The sequence below is a fragment of the Hakea prostrata genome, chromosome 7 (assembly GCF_041222555.1).
Source record: "Hakea prostrata isolate BN-2017 chromosome 7, UWA_Hpros_2, whole genome shotgun sequence".
NCBI lineage: Eukaryota > Viridiplantae > Streptophyta > Magnoliopsida > Proteales > Proteaceae > Hakea > Hakea prostrata.
This window is the reverse complement of record NC_142606.1, coordinates 47115129-47128209: the sequence shown is the minus strand read 5'-3', so window position 1 is coordinate 47128209 and position 13081 is coordinate 47115129. Positions and strand designations below refer to the sequence as shown.

Below are 13081 nucleotides of genomic sequence, written 5' to 3'. Positions count from 1 at the left end.
AATCTATGTCAATGCAGGGTTAATAGAGTGGTAAGATCCATACTTCTCAGTGGAGAGGTCATGGATTCGATTCTTGCGGACGACAACCATCCCCTCTGAGGATTTAATCAAGGTGCGCCCAAGCTGGCCCGGATGAACCTCAGATACCAAAAAAAAAAAAAAAAAAAATCATCGACTATACACAGTCGATTAAGTGGTATTTCTTTGGGATTTGCCTTGGCTTTCTACAGTCCCTATGATGCGAAATTGCGAAACGCATGCATAGAGAGAAGAGAAATGTCCCTTCCCCGAGTCCCCTTCGTCTCCTTCCTTGTTTTTCTTTTTTCTTCTAATTGCACCTGAGGTCAAATAGGTTCTATTCCTCAAACGGAAGAACAGCAGCAGCTCCCAACCTGAAAAGGAAAAACGGGAGGAAGTTCGTTCAACCCAAAATGAAATGTTTGTAACCGTCATATCAGAATTTACCACGTGTCAAAGATCCAATGTGAAACCGGAGGAAACTGGAGGATCGAGTAACTGGAACTTCTCCAACCCCCCCCCCCCCCCCCCCAAACAACACTCCAAAAAAACAAAAAAGCCAACAAGTTTACACAGCTATCTACTTCCTCAAAATGACAACAAATTTAGTAACATGATCAGATAAGATCGTGCAGCATGGAAATGTTTTTGAGGCTCAAAAAAGATATTTATCACAGAAGAATATTTAACCATCTTTGTTGAAACAATACAGCCTCCTCCAATTTACTAAACATGTGTTGAAGGCCTGTTTCAACTCTCAAGCATTTCGTTACATAGGCTTTATAGTACCTTCTTTGCACCACGAGCTGATGACAAATGATCCTGCAACACAAGCAGAACAAGAACATAAGGCACTGTATATCTATAAAGCAATTTAACTTCAGAGACAAATAAGATGAACTTCTTTCTTATGTGCCTCGATTTCTGCAGTATATACATATTTCGAATCAATGCCAACCTAACCATATGGGATACGACCCTTGCTTTGAGAAACTGAACCAAAAAATGCCTAGGGCTTCTTCAAGTAAGATAGGGCCATGGTTTGGGACATGTTGAGGGACAGAAAAACTCATGTCTGCCGTCTGCTGAAAACATGTATATAGATAAAACCCTATTTTGGGCTCATCAATAGAGTATTAAAATAAAGTTCCTAAAAGATCTGGTTTGAATACGAGGTAAAAATAATCTGTGAAGATCATGGAAGATTCCAGAGAAATAAATGGGGAATCCACAAAATTACTTTAAAATTCACTTTACTTATTTTGTGAAGAAAACAGTTTACTGTAAGTAATAGCACTATGACAGTTGTGGGGAAGGAACCTGATCATCAATGCTACACCTGAAAACATCAAGTATTAAGGAAACTTTCTGTAATATATATTCACATATGCACATCAACCTTACCGAGATGAAATCAAAGGCTTTAGTATCTTCTTTCTTCGAGTTGCTCATTAATGTACTCTGAGCTTGAGTTGGAACATTCGGATGGAAAATATCAGGGAGTGTTAAAGGGTATCCTCCTTCCCCGCTGTTGCCAGGAACATGCCCAACAGCAACATTCTCTAGAGAACTCAGATTCTGAAGCTGTTGGAAGTTAGGCATAGTTGCTAAAAGCTGCTGCTGTGCAATATAATTTCCCATCATACTATAATTCATCGGCTGTGAAGCAAAAGCTGGGTTGAACATCATGTTTGGAGGCATACCATACTGCAGAGGACCAAATGCAAACATAGTATTTGGGTTCCCAACCATTTGAGATCCTATCAAACCATTTCGACCATCATTTGGCAACAGATGGCTTGATTGGATGTTTGGATTTGAAAAAGCAGCATCAGAAACTGTCTCAGAAAATCTATATTGTTGTTTGTTATCTGGGGTATTTCCTTTGCTATCAGGAAAACCAGCCAATATATCATTGACTTCTTTTTTATGGCTTACATGCTCATGCAGAAGTCCAGCACTCGAACCAAAAATATCCAATAGCTCTGATTTGTTTTTATTTTCTGTTAATCCAGTATCATTAATAACATGCTTGTCATCGACATGCAAACCTGAAAAGAGGTCACTGACATGCTCTCCATCCTCAGCTGTGTGAAATGAGACACCTGCAAATAGATCATTCTCTTTGTTTTTTTGCTTAGCGGGTCTTTCGTTGATCAGACCATCACCAAACAGCTCATCAGTTATAGGGGCAGCTGATGTCATCAGATCTGCGATACCTCGATCACTATCCTTTCCTGTAAAATCATCCATCCCATAAAATTCATTTACATCACCAGTGTCTATTAAGTCAGGAATCTGAACGGTAGAGGACTTTTCTGAATGATGATCAGCCGAGACACTCTGCTCTCCATCCAGAAGGCTTAAGACCTATTAAATGAAAATACAAACAAACATAATTTCATATTAACAGAGAAACAAGCTAAGCAGCTAAATGTTGCATAAGAAGAAAAAGCATGTGTAAATTACGTGTAGTCGAAGCAAGCTTTCGGCATAAAGATTTGAGCAGAGTTTTAGGATTTCTTTTTTGAGTGAATGAGTTTAGAATTTAACTTAGTCAGAGAATGATCTACTTAACCAACTACCACAATAGTAAGGAACCTGCATAAAATATCAACAAATGACTGATCTGACAGAGCAAGATTTTACTGTCAATTATATGAATATTATGTCTAGCGTAAATGCATTTTGTAATAAAGGGTTATTTTATTGGTGGTACAAATAATAAGAGAGCTCACAATTGGGGTGTTCAGCCCAAACAAACTGCATGCATTCAAACCCCCCCCCCCCCCCCAAAAAAAAAAAAAAAAAAAAAAGAGCCCTTGAAGTTTCATCTTCTTTTCTCTTTCACCGTTGCATAGCTAAATCTGATTTCCCATACTAAGACTGTTTCATGGTATCAGAGCAGGATTAATCAATGTTTTAAGAAACCCTATCAGGGTCTTTCCTTCTGCCATGCAGGCACATGTTGCTGCTACTTTCTCTACCATGGAAAACTTATTAGATTTTAAGCATATGTGATTGTTTATGTTGACACATCAGAGAAGCCAGGAAATGATGAAGCCCTAACAACCAGAGGCAGACCCAGCTCCGATTTAGGCATGTTTTCCAAGGAATAAAAGCCCAGGGGTTGGGTTGTATAGGCTATCGGCCTTCGGTTTGTTCGGAATAGCATGTAATCTGTATGGGACTCAAATAGGGGTACAAGGGCAGCATACAAAACTAGGTTTAATTACTATAAGTATTTATAGTTAGAACCAGTTCAATAATGGCTCAGATTAAGTTAAGATTAGTCCGCTGACCCCATTTAGTTAGGAGAAGAATTGTTGCTGTTGTTGTATAAAGTTAAGATTGGTTGGGAAGGAGGACTCATTTAGTTGGTTCTAATAGGAATTAGCATTATTAAGTCTTTGCTAGCACTGTATTTTGGCTTCACCCCTCCAAGCATGAGCTGAAAGGGTAGTGCTATGTTTACTTTAAAATTCCTATTTCTAGTTCCATAAGGACCTGCAATTGGCTTCCAGCCCCTTTCATACCTTCCAACTGGAATGAATAGAGACTGAAGTATTATGCTAGTTTCTGCTAAAGCAAGCTGCTGATAAATGCCTTCACCATGAGAAAGTGATCTACTGTTTCATGTCTAGGTCAAGCTCCACAGTTCAAATCCTAGTTCCCAGGGATCCTTGCTTTTTAAAGTCCAAATCCCTGCTGTGACTGAGGACTCAATCTACTAATTGAAGGTTCTTCTTCCCTAAGGTTGCTGATCAAGGGTGGTTACTGCCATTAAAGAACAGCCACAGTCGGTAAGCTTTCTTCGAGAAACAGATCCCAAACCCTGAACCTAACCTCTCCTTTTAAACTTATTAGATTCCCCAAGCCTCCAGTAATTTTCTCTCCATTAAAAAGCTTTTAGACCCTGATCAAATGCACCTAACATCCTGCTGAGTGCTGATACCCTGAACCAGAAAGCTTTTAGATCCTGATCAAATGCACCAAACATCCTGCTGATACTGAACCAGAAAGCCTCACACCATCCTGCCCCCCCAGGGCGCCCCCTCAAATAGTCAGACCACGTCAATAAATTAAGGGTCAGCAACCAAGATCAAGGCAAGAGCCAACTTGAAATCAGGTCAGCTAAGGGTAATTTCGATTAGGCTGTCAGGGGTAGTTCATAATATGGGTTGTGATAGATGAAATCAATGGTAAATGCTGTGCTTTATTTATGAAATAAATCCCATTAATTTCATACCTGATGCTTAGGTTTGGTTTCTAGGGAAAAGGGTTAGGTCTCTAAGGGTTTCAAAAGGTTTCAAGGATACTCAGCCCATAGGGGAACATGGGATGAATTCCTTGAAGTTATTTTAGGGGCCTCAAAGAGTTTTTTAGGCTGAGACTTGGAACAAGCCTAGGTAGTAGGATTTTAGTGGGGAGATTTCAAGATATTGAAATTCGTTACTTTTGTTTGAAAAATCAAGGATTGTGTGATAATATAGTAGTAATATTAAGAGGGGTAGAATTGTCTGTTTAGTTAACTTATTGCAGTAGTCCCATATTAGGAATATCTGTTTTCTTCTTATCACATTATTAATATAAATAAAGGCCTACTATGTCACTTAGACATAAGTTAGGATTTCTCAGACCATTCAATTTGGTATCAGAGCCATAGATTTGACCCACAAATATGAGAAATCTCCGAAAGAAACACCCTTGGGCCCCACCGCCTTCCTACTTCCCTTCTGCTTCTCTCTCTCTCTCTTCCCAAAAACCTCATTGCCTCCTTCCCATGGTGGTCTAAGACCACCACAGGCACCACCGCCAACCTAGCGAGAGGAACTAGGACCCTTGTCTCCTCTTACGAGGCTCTTAGGGCCATTGCTACCCAACAATGAGGCATCTAGGGCCCCTTGATCTCATTGCCAGTCCTCTCTCTCTGTGGAAGAACCTTATGTATCGCCTCCTCTCTGTAATCCTCCTAGGGGTCTTCACCTCCTTATTCTTAACCTTCTAACCCTTTTTTCACTTATCACCTCTGAGCACTTTTCTCCTACAAAGGGTTTGTTTTCCCTTATTCATTTTTTGATCTAGTTCTCTAAGTTGTTTCTTTGAATCCGTGTGATGGACTCTGATTCTATTACCACCGCCACTTCTGGTATGTTTGAAATGGAGAAAACTCCAATTTCACAAGAACGTGATTTCTCCCCATTCCAGATGACCTCTAACAAACTCAACGGGACTAAATATCTCTGATGGTCTCATTCTGTTTCTCTTGCTACAAGTGCTCGTTGCCTTGCAGGTCATCTTCACGGTACATTTGTCAAGCCATCCACTCCTAGTACAACACAAAACAAGTGGGCGACTGATGAATGCTTGGTTATGAGATTTCTTCTTATTCCATTGAACCCAGTATTGCAGAGAGTAATCTACTTCTTCTAGATGCTGCCACGATTTGGAAGGTTGCCAACGAAACCTATTCAAAGGTTGGGAATGATGCTCAGTGTTTCAAGATTCAGCACAAAATCCATCAACTACAACACAAGGAACTCACTTTAGCTTAGTACTATAAACTCTCCATGGATATTATTAGGCTCTTGATCTTTATGGATGCTTCAACCTGTGTGTTGTTGATATTGCTGCTTATCAGAAATGGGAAGACAAACTCCGTGTCTATAATTTCTTGGTTGGACTAAATATTGAGTATGATCAAATATGAGTTCACATCCTCTCAAGAGAACCTTTTCCATCCTTGGAGCAACCCTATACTGTGGTTGACACTAAAGATAGTAGTCAGAAAATGGTTCACACTCGGATGCCAGAAAGATGTATGGCTGGTATAGGATGCTCTCAAGCACGTACAGGTGATTCTTCTCGTATCCCAGTCAAGTGTGATTATTGTGGTCAAGAACATCACATCAAGGACAAGTGCTAGAAGTGCATAGTGAACCAACCACTTCCTGTGAAGGAGGATGGATGCCAATCGGAGGGGAAATCCTCAAGTGTTAGCCCATCAAGCCAATCTAGAGGATCAGAATGCTCCAACACCTCTTTCCTCAAATGAGCTGCAATAATTACATCAGCTAATGAACAGACTTGAAGTGTCTTCTTCTATGCCAACTTCCAGTGAGAGTATACCTTCTGCCATAGTCCCCCCCCCCCCGACACACATCCCACCATAGGTACCTTTGGTTGTCACAATGTCACCACGAGTGCTTCCTTATGAATAATTGAATCGGGGGCAACCGATCATATAACTGGTTCTTCAACTCTGATTCATACATATTCATTTATTCCTTTGAATTACAACGTTCATATTGTTGATGGGTCTCTTTCCCCCGTCTCTGAAAAGGATTCCATCATTTGTTCACAAGGTTTATCATTGTCCTCTATTTTGCATGTTCCTAATTTTTCTACTAATCTTTTATCTATTAGTAGCACCACTCGAGACTTAAACTACAAAATAACCCCTTTTTTCCTTTTCATTATATGTTTCAGGACTTACAAACGGGGGGCTCTATTTGTTGGACGAGAGTATCCATCAACATTGACTAAGGTCTCCGGTTCCAAATCTCCAACTCTTTTCACCTTACTACAGTGGCATCATCGTTTAGGCCACATCCCTTTACCCACTTTAGATAACTTTACCTTGATTTAATTAAGCATTGTGACTTAAATGACTTTTATTCTGATGCTTGCATTTTGGCAAAGCAAACTAGACATATTTATCCTATTTCTGATGACCATAGTAATATTTATTTTTCTGTTATTCATTCTAATGTGTGGGGTCCATCTCGAATTGTTTCTAATTCTGGTTATTGTTGGTTTGTCACCTTCATTGATGTTGCACTAAAACCACACAGGTTTACTTCACCAGAAGTGTGATGTTTTTTCTTGTTTTTAAATTTTTTTCATAAAATGGTTATTACCTAGCTGGGGGCCATTATGAAGACCCTGCAAACCGACAACGGGATTGAGTATTTGGGTAGGCAATTTCCCTCTTATCTGGTTGACCATGGAATTATACATCAAACTAGTTGTGTTGACGCTCCTTCTCAAAATGGCGTGGCCAAACACAAAACTAGACACCTTGATTTACCAGCTCCCTTATGTTTACTAAATAGGTGCCACGTTGGTTTCAGGAAGATGCCGTTCTCACTGCAGCCTAACCAAATGCCATCCTGCATGTTGCAACAACGCTGTCCCTTGAAATCCTCTTAAGGACAGCAGCCTTTACTATTCCTCCTAAAATGTTTAGTTGTGTAACCTTGCCCAAAATCATCATTTCCATGGTAAACTAGATCCACATGGTTTACGGTGCATATTTCTTGGTTGTTCTACTACCCAAAAGGCTTGTAAGTGCTATCATCCTCCTCGCCGAATGCTAGTCCTCACGGATGTCGTGTTTCAAGAACAAATTCTATTTTTTGCCCTTACACCTCTTCAAGAGGAGAGTACTAGTGAGTAATTTCCAGTCCCCGTCCCTCCTTTGGATATTCCCATTGATGAACCTCACTGGGAAGATGGAGTTACCGGACAGGAACAACTATTGGTGGACCAAGACAATAGTGTGCAAGGGGAGCAACAACCAACTCTAACATCACCTCTGAAAACACATCAATAGAGAACAGCAAGAGAAGGTCCCCTACTGTACCTAGCCGATTGGAAGCTCCTGCTCCTAACCCTGAAGCAACTACTCCTTGTAAGTCAATTTCTGAACCAGCTTCTGATCCCTTTTAGACTTAACAATTGCATTGTGGAAATAGCCATGAACATGCACCAAACACCCAATTTCCAATTTTGTTTCATATTAGTCATTATCCCCAGATTGTCAAAGCTTTGTTTATTCTTTGTCCTCTATATCTGTTCCTAACACATGACAAAAAGCATTGGCTCACTTAAACTGGAAGGAAGCAACAGATGAAGAAATGAGAGCTCGGAAAAAAAGAAAAAGAAAAAGAGAGACGTGGGATCTAGTGACCTTACCTACAGGAAAGCGTACTATTGGTGTTCATCAATAAGCACAAGGAAGACGGGACTGTGAAGAGATACAAAGCAAGATTAGCCAAGGGTTTTACTCAGTCCTACGAGATAGACTATCAAGAGACATTTGCCCCAATTGCAAAAATGAAACAGTTCAAGTAATTCTTTCATGAGCAGTAAATCAAAGATGGAGCCTGCAGCGACTTGATATGAAAAAATGTTTTTCTTCACAAAGAAATTCAAAAGAAGTGTATATTGAAATACCAGCAGGGTATGCTATTATTGAGACTCATGGAAAAGTTTGCAAGATGAAGAGAGCCTTGAATGTTAGCAATGGAAGCAAAGATGACGATGGGGAGACTCAGATACTTCCTAGGCCTTGAATTGGCATATTTGGCCAATGGTATCTCTCTTTCTCAAAGAAAGGATACTCTAGATTTGTTGACTAAGACTAGGATTTTCAGGTGTAAAGCACCTGAAACTCCCATCAAGCCCAATTTACATTTGAAGGCAAAGGAAGGAGAACCAATGGACAAGACTAGCTATCAAAAGTTGGTAGGGAAGTTGATTTACCTATCTCATACTTGACCAGAAATTACATTTGTTGTCTTGGTAAGCCAGTATACGCATGATCTTTGTCATGGTAGAAGATCTCGCTCTCGAGAGAAATCTTGACCATCTCGGTGAGATCTCGGTCGAGATATACAATTTTTTGGCGTCAACTCGGTGGCCCATCTCGGTGGGTTTTAGGGTCCCAATTGGGTTGAAACTTGGTATTTAGCTTATTTAAGGCCTTTTGAACACGTTGGTGGCCTTGGATTTATCAGAAACAACCCTATGTATGATTTCTAAGTCTACCTATAGTGTGAAACCGAAATGTAGTAGGATTATGGAATGCAATGTTATACAACATGTAATATAGAACCTTTAAAGCATATAAATGAAAAGCAAGTATATCAAATGCATCAACTAACTTAAATGTTATCAAAACTCCATCCATATGAGTATCACAATCTCAATTTTCAAGAATAAAATAATTATACAACCATTAGAAGTTCTATATGTCATTAAATCATAAATTCATAAAACAAGTAGAGAATGATTGATCTTCCTTGTTGTAGCTTGTAGATGTGCTAAGAGTAGTTGCAAATGAAAATTCAGCCAAAATCCACAAAAAAATGCAAAAATTAAGAGATATGGCGAGATCCAGGGCGAGATATGGCGAGATATGGCGAAATATAGCGAGATATGGCGAGATATGGCGAGATCTCGAGCGAGATATCCCAACTCGCAGATCTCGACTTCCATCTCGTCTCGCCAATGTGAAAAAACGAGATATCTCGCGAGATCTCCCACCATGATCCTTGTTCTTCACACCTAGATGTTGTCTCTCGAATCTTAAGGTACTTAAAGGCTACTCCAAGAGAAGGAAATCTGATTTTCTCTTATGGACACTTGAAGATCGAAGCACATACACATGCGTTGGGCAAAATGTCCTAATGGAAGGTCTGCCTCCGGATATGGTACTTATGTGGGAGGCAACTTAGTGACTTGGAGGAGTAAAAAACAAGTAGTGGTTGATAGGTATAGTGTTGAAGCAGAATTTAGAGCAATGGCACAAGGAATTTGTAAGGTACTATGGTTGAAGGGACTACTTCAAGAGCTTGAACCAGATTCTAAGACACCTACATGGACAGATGATAAACGTCAATATAGCTCATAATCCGGTACAACACGATAGTACTAACCATGTTGAGATTGATAGACACTTCATCAAGAAGAAGATTTGAGTCTAAGCTGACCCGTATCTCCATTGTGACTTCTGACAATCGAAGGGCTGATATGCTTACAAAGAGCTCTGAGTACCAAAGATTTCAATACTATTACGAGCAAGTTGGGTATAATAAATATCTATGCACCAACTTGAGGGAGAGTGTTGCAATACAGTAATAATATAAAGAAGGGTAGAATTGTCTGTTTAGGATATCAAATTTCTTCTTGTCATACCATTAATATAAATAAAGGCCTGCTATGTCTCTCAGACATAAGTCAAGATTTCCCATACCATTCAACAGACTGGGATCTGGGGTTTAGCTGGGGAAAAATTGATGGGAATTGGATTGAAGGCTAGCATCGATGTGGGGCTTACGTGGTTCAAATCTGAGATGAAAGTGATGGCTGGTTTGGAAATTCTTTGGTTTCTTGGTTTTGGGGTAACAACTGGATAGAACAGGCTGTGGAGGGGAATAAACAGAAATTAAAGAGGAAGAGAGAACAGGGTTGGGGGATGATAGCTGCCACCTGGATGAATGAAGGAGCCTTGTCTTAAACCATGGAAGAGCTGGACTCGATTAGTGTAAGTTGAATGCCACAACCATAACATAGATATTGCTTGGGCTTCACAAAGAACCTTCAATCAGACCTTGGAGTTTCCTTACCAATGATTGTGAATACATATTAACTGAGAACAACAAAGAAAACAAGAGAATAGGCAACAATGTTGAGAACATTATTCAAAAATCAAAAGGTGTTCTATCCAATCGATGTAAGGCGGCAGCCCCAGCCGAGCTGGGGGGTGGAGGGTGGGGGGGCTCTATTTATAGCCTTACAATCAAGCCCCAGTGAAATTAGGACTAGACAACTTAAAAGAACAATTCCAGCCTAACTTGGATTTTACAGTTCAATCCTTGATAGGACTTCCCATCAACTGTGACAAAGACTAACTAAAAAAGCAGCATCAATAAGGTTTAAGTAATATGTGTCAGTGATAGACCCCTTATCTCACGAGTCTATACTCACAAGCATGGCAAGAGAGATACAAGATCTGCTGCACAGCAGCCATGAATGGAAGGAAACAATTGAGAGATATAGACTGCCTTATAGGAATGGATTTGGGGGGATTCTATTGAGGGATACTGTAGGTAAGTATTTACTATTAATAAGGAGAAGGGAAAGTAGGTTAGCGTATGCTTTTGAGATATTGGGGAAGTGAGGGTGAGGGCTATTGCTCTCGGGTAGCTGTAGGTACACCTACTGCTGGTAGTGTGCTCTGTTTCTACTTCAGTATTCAATAAAAGTCTATTATTACTACTAGTTCCTTGTGTCGATTTGCCATTGTTAAGCTACTGCATTCGGGTACTTAACAGTCAGCTTTGATAAAGACTAATGAGTAACAGGCATCAGCCTTAATAGGAACGAATTTGAAAACAGACCAAGTACTGCGAAAAAGAAGGGACGGACTAAGAATGGACTACTCAAGTCTTATTGTACTGCTTGGGCAGCAGGCTAGAACTTACCTTTGGCCTTGGACTTCCACTTGGTATAGCTCTTGTGATCTACATCAAAAACCTATAACTCCACAGTTCTTGAGTTTACCATTAACTTGCGAATTTCAAACCTAATTCCAGCTTATCTAACCATTAGTTTCCTCTACAAGTTTAACTCTAGACCCCAGTGCGTGCTACTCTCTATTTCCCTATAGGTAAGGAGAATTATATCCCCACCCATTCCTATCTCTCCCATCCTTAAAATCGCTCGAATTTTTCCCACACCCCCTCCAATTCCAAAGGAAACACGCTCCCCCCGCCCTTCAATAAAAATAATACAAAAGCTTACAGATCCTCCCACCACCTATTGGAAAAGACAACTCAAAATAGCAGATTTTGAACGTTGGCGCTCTCAAGCGCATTACAACTTACAACGTTGCTTTCCTTAAGACTTGATTCGCCCCACCACTGTGAACAAGAGAGTTACAGTTAACAGTCTCCCAGGATACAAAAAAGCCCAACAAAAGTTTTTTTCCCAGGTTTCATTATGCACTCGCAAACCTAATCCACGGAGACTCGCAAACCTAATCCACGGAATACTTGTGAAAAATGTCATAAATCCTTTTGTAAACTAAGGGGAGTATCCATTGGCAAAGAGGTACCCATTCAATATAGACATGAATCTACACATACAGGTACCCTTTTGTATAGGCACATCATACACGAACAAAACTGGACCGTTGGATTGTTCAACTGCACGATCTGATGGTCCACATTGAACAATCATATAGATTAGGATCCATCCTTAGATAGACTACTTAAGCAAATCTAACCATTGGATCTTCTCGGAATCCGATGGTTTTATCTCCATCGTCTTAGTCAACCATTGATCAAAACAAGTGTCCAGCTCAAATCTTGCTCGAAACTATGGAAGCATGCAAAGTGCTAAGTGTGTGCACCAAGAGCACCTAAACAACCCACTATACACACCGCATGTGTGCACTCAAATGGTAAAGTGCCCTCACTCATACACCGCACCCACGTGTTAGCGTGTTGTTATCATAAACTAAGATTAATAGGAAGCACCTATTAATTCATTTGAATTCCGACTCCTCTATTTCCAATGTGGGACTAAGAAAATATGCACTTCCTGAAAGGAAAAACAACTTTTCAATACTAATTTATTTGAGAAATAAATCTAATAAAAATCCATTATTATATTAAAAATATTACAACATCAGTGTGTCCTAATCTATACTATTGTTCAATCTGAACCATCAGATCATACAGCCAAACGATCCAACGGTTCAGATCTGCTCGTGTATGGATGTGCATATACAGAAGGGTACCTATATATATAGGGTAATGACTATGCTGAATAGATACCTCTCTGGCCAATGGATACTCTCCCAGTTCACAAAATGAGTTACTGCATTTTTCAGAAGTATTTTGTGGTTCAAGTCTGTGAGTGTATAACGATGCCCAAAAAAAATCTTATGTTGGGCTTCCTTATATGCCGGAAGACTGTTTGTTGTAACCCTCTTGCACACAGTGGTGGGAGCATACAAAGTCTTAAGGAAAGCAAAGTTGTAACACGCCTGAGAGTGACAACATTCAAAATATGCAATGTTATTTCAAGTTTTTTTCCAACAATGTTAAGACTTTATTTCCTTTTACAAAATGGCAATCACTCAAGCAACTTGCTGCTGACATCATCAAACTAGAGAGATTTGATGATACCAACTTTAAGCAATGGTAGAAGAAGTTGCATTTCTTACTAAGTCAACTAAGTGTGGTGTATGTACTCACGACAGCCAAACCAT

At 39.9% G+C, this 13081-nt stretch overlaps 1 protein-coding gene across 1 annotated transcript in view; it reads right to left on the bottom strand.

Moving 5' to 3' along the window:
- Positions 1-559: 559 nt before the first annotated feature.
- LOC149011271 (protein MODIFIED TRANSPORT TO THE VACUOLE 1-like) overlaps positions 560-13081 on the bottom strand; it is a 30636-nt gene continuing 18114 nt past the window's right edge. The window contains exons 4-5 of the mRNA XM_089162200.1: positions 1423-2388; positions 560-840 (exon numbers count right to left, since the gene is read on the bottom strand). Coding sequence (XP_089018326.1) covers positions 799-840; positions 1423-2388 — 1008 coding nt within the window. The 3' untranslated portion in view covers positions 560-798. The remainder of the gene's footprint in view (positions 841-1422; positions 2389-13081) is intronic.